The sequence below is a fragment of the Tupaia chinensis genome, unplaced genomic scaffold (genome assembly GCF_000334495.1).
Source record: "Tupaia chinensis unplaced genomic scaffold, TupChi_1.0 Scaffold000313_1, whole genome shotgun sequence".
NCBI lineage: Eukaryota > Metazoa > Chordata > Mammalia > Scandentia > Tupaiidae > Tupaia > Tupaia belangeri.
The window spans coordinates 301559-304294 of record NW_006159806.1 but is presented as its reverse complement, the minus strand read 5'-3'; the positions used below and the strand labels follow the sequence as shown (position 1 = coordinate 304294).

The 2736-nt window shown below is 55.3% G+C and overlaps 1 protein-coding gene across 1 annotated transcript in view; it reads left to right on the top strand.

Annotated features, from left to right (window-relative positions):
• Positions 1-2736, top strand: part of NHSL1 (NHS like 1) — a gene marked incomplete in the record, with an annotated part of 73643 nt that overhangs the window by 70083 nt on the left and 824 nt on the right. The window contains 1 exon segment of the mRNA XM_027772896.1: positions 527-2736. Within this exon segment, the coding sequence (XP_027628697.1) occupies positions 527-2589 (2063 nt within the window).

The following is a 2736-nucleotide window of genomic DNA, read 5'->3' as shown; positions in this document are numbered from 1 at the left end:
TGCTGATTTTCTCCACCAGAACACAACAGATTGCTGGTGCATTTTGAATGTCACCAGCAGACAGATGATAATGACTTAAGATGGATAATGAAATGTTTGAAACACAGATGGGCCTGCAAGTCAGTTTTCTTTTTCTTAAGATTTCCTTCTGACATGCAGAATTAGTGTAATTAGCACTGTTTCATACCAGCATCCCTCAGAAGGGGCATCATCTCTGCGGCCCTATTGTTCAACTGCTCCATGTGTCCTTTTGGGGAAAGACAGTCACTGCTTGCTAGACGCTGCAGTCAAGCTAAAAGAGGTCTGGAACTACAAATGAAGGGAGTGCATGAAATTCACGATAAGGGTTTTTATTTTAGGAGCTATTGATAGTTACATTTACTTATGTTTCCCATAGAGACAAAACTAAATCAAATAGAAGAGAGTTGTTTTCTTAAATGATGGAGAGTCAGAGGTGGTGAGGGGACAGGTGACAGCTAGGCATTTTCATGTACAGGTAACAAGTCCCTTTCTGCTTTATCTCTAGCATCAGGCACTGGCCAAGATGGTGTTGGTGGTCCCTCGGTGTACACCCCAGAGCACTACTCCACACTAGGAAGGCTCAATAGCTATCGATCTGCTGGGCAGCGCTCAGAAACCAGGGACTCCAGCTGTCAGACGGAGGATGTGAAAGTCATACCACCATCCATGAGAAGAATCAGGGCGCAGAGGGGGCAGGGCATCGCTTCCCAGATGAGCCACTTCTCAGGCTCGTCTGGCAACATGTCTGTGCTGAGCGATTCTGCAGGGGTTGTGTTCCCTTCTCGCCTCAACGACGATGCGGGTTTCCACAGTCTTCCACGTTCTGCAGTGAGGGTGCACGTTCAGTCCCCAGAGCCAAGACTGAGTGCCCTGGGCTCTGCAGAAGATGTGGATGGCGCTTTCCCCTACTGGAGGGGTACGCTACAAGCAAACGAAAGCGTGGGATGTTTGGGAGGGCCCTCAAGGAACACAGCACTTCTGAGGCCCAAATCCCAGGAGCTGAGGCACTTTGAGAGTGAAAACATAACCAGCCCGGCGTGTGTGGTTTCTCCTCATGCAACCTACTCCACCAGCATCATCCCCAATGCCACACTGTCCTCCTCGTCAGAGGTCATTGCAATTCACACTGCTCAGAGCGCTGGGCACCCAGACAGTAAAATGACCAGCTCATCCTCATGCTCAAAGACAAAACCCAGAGACCACCTCATTTCCAGGCATGCTGTGAAGGATGGCCATCAGTCTCCCGGTCACTGGAATGAGGGTCACTCGACCATTCTTTCCCAGGCCTTAGACAGCCATTCTCCTGGTGCACCCACACCCTTGACCCTCTGCGATTCTGCAGTCTCTCTAAATGCACCCGCACAGAGGGAGAATGGGTCCCAAGCCATGCCCTGCAATTATAGAAACCACCTGAACTTCCCAGCCCACTCACAGGATGTGGACAGCAAGAAGGAGTTTAGTTATTCAGGGGACAGAGGGCATGGCAGCTCTGAGCCTTGGGAACACAAAGCCTCAGGTAATGGGCGGGCATCTCCCCTGAAGCCACAATTGGTAACCCCAGGGTACGCCAGCCCAAGCAGTCACATGAGCAGCTGCAGTTTGGACCAGACGTCCAACAGAGAGGATGCTGGGTCCCTGTACTCAGAGGAGCACAATGGCTACTACACGTGTGCACACAGCGACTCTGCAGCTGGCCCTGGGAATGTGTGCAATAGCGGCGAGGGCTTTGGAAACCCCAGGCACAGCGTGGTCAATGTTTTTGATGGAAGAGCTCCAAACACTCATGGGGACAGGTCCCTCTGCCACGATAAATCCCTGTCGAGAAGCATCTCTTTAAAGAAAGCCAAGAAGCCTCCCTTGCCACCCTCCCGAACAGACTCTCTCCGCAGGATGCCCAAGAAGAGCGGCCAGCCTAACGGGCAGGTGCTCAACGAGAGCCTGATCGCCACCCTCCAGCACTCGCTGCAGCTGACGCTCCCGAGCAAGGGCAGCAGCTCGCCCTCCCACAGCCCTAGCAGTGACTTCGAAGAGCCCTGGCTGCCGCGATCTCGGAGCCAGAGCACGGTCAGCGCCGGCAGCAGCATGACCTCGGCCACCACGCCCAACGTCTACTCCCTGTGCGGCGCCACGCCATCGCAGAGCGACACCAGCAGCGTCAAGTCTGAGTACACCGACCCTTGGGGCTACTATATCGACTACACCAGCCTCCAGGAAGACTCTGGGGACGCCTCAGGGGGCGGCTCCGCCTCGGCGGGGGGGGGCCGGGCCAGCCCGCCATGCCCTGGAGGGGCCCAGGGCCCCGATGCCCCCGCTCTCTGGTGGTTCCACCAAACCAAAGATCACTTCTCCGGAGAAGGCCCACAGAGTGACGTCTCCATCCAGTGGCTATTCCAGCCAGTCAAATACCCCGACAGCACTCACCCCTGTGCCTGTGTTTTTAAAGTCACTGTCACCAGCGAACGGGAAAGGCAAGCCCAAGCCCAAGGTGCCAGAGAGGAAATCCTCCCTGGTGTCCTCAGTGTCCATGTCCTCCTCGTCCACTTCCCTTTCCTCCAACACTTCTGCTGAAGGAAGCGGCACGGTGAAGAAGCTGGAGCCCTCTGTGGCCTTGCCCGTGGCCCCCTCATCTCCTTGCCCTGAAGACAAGTCTTTCCCACCTCCACCCCCTCCTGCGGCAGAGTGCCCGGAGGGTCCTCTGCCTCCCTCCCCCCTCTT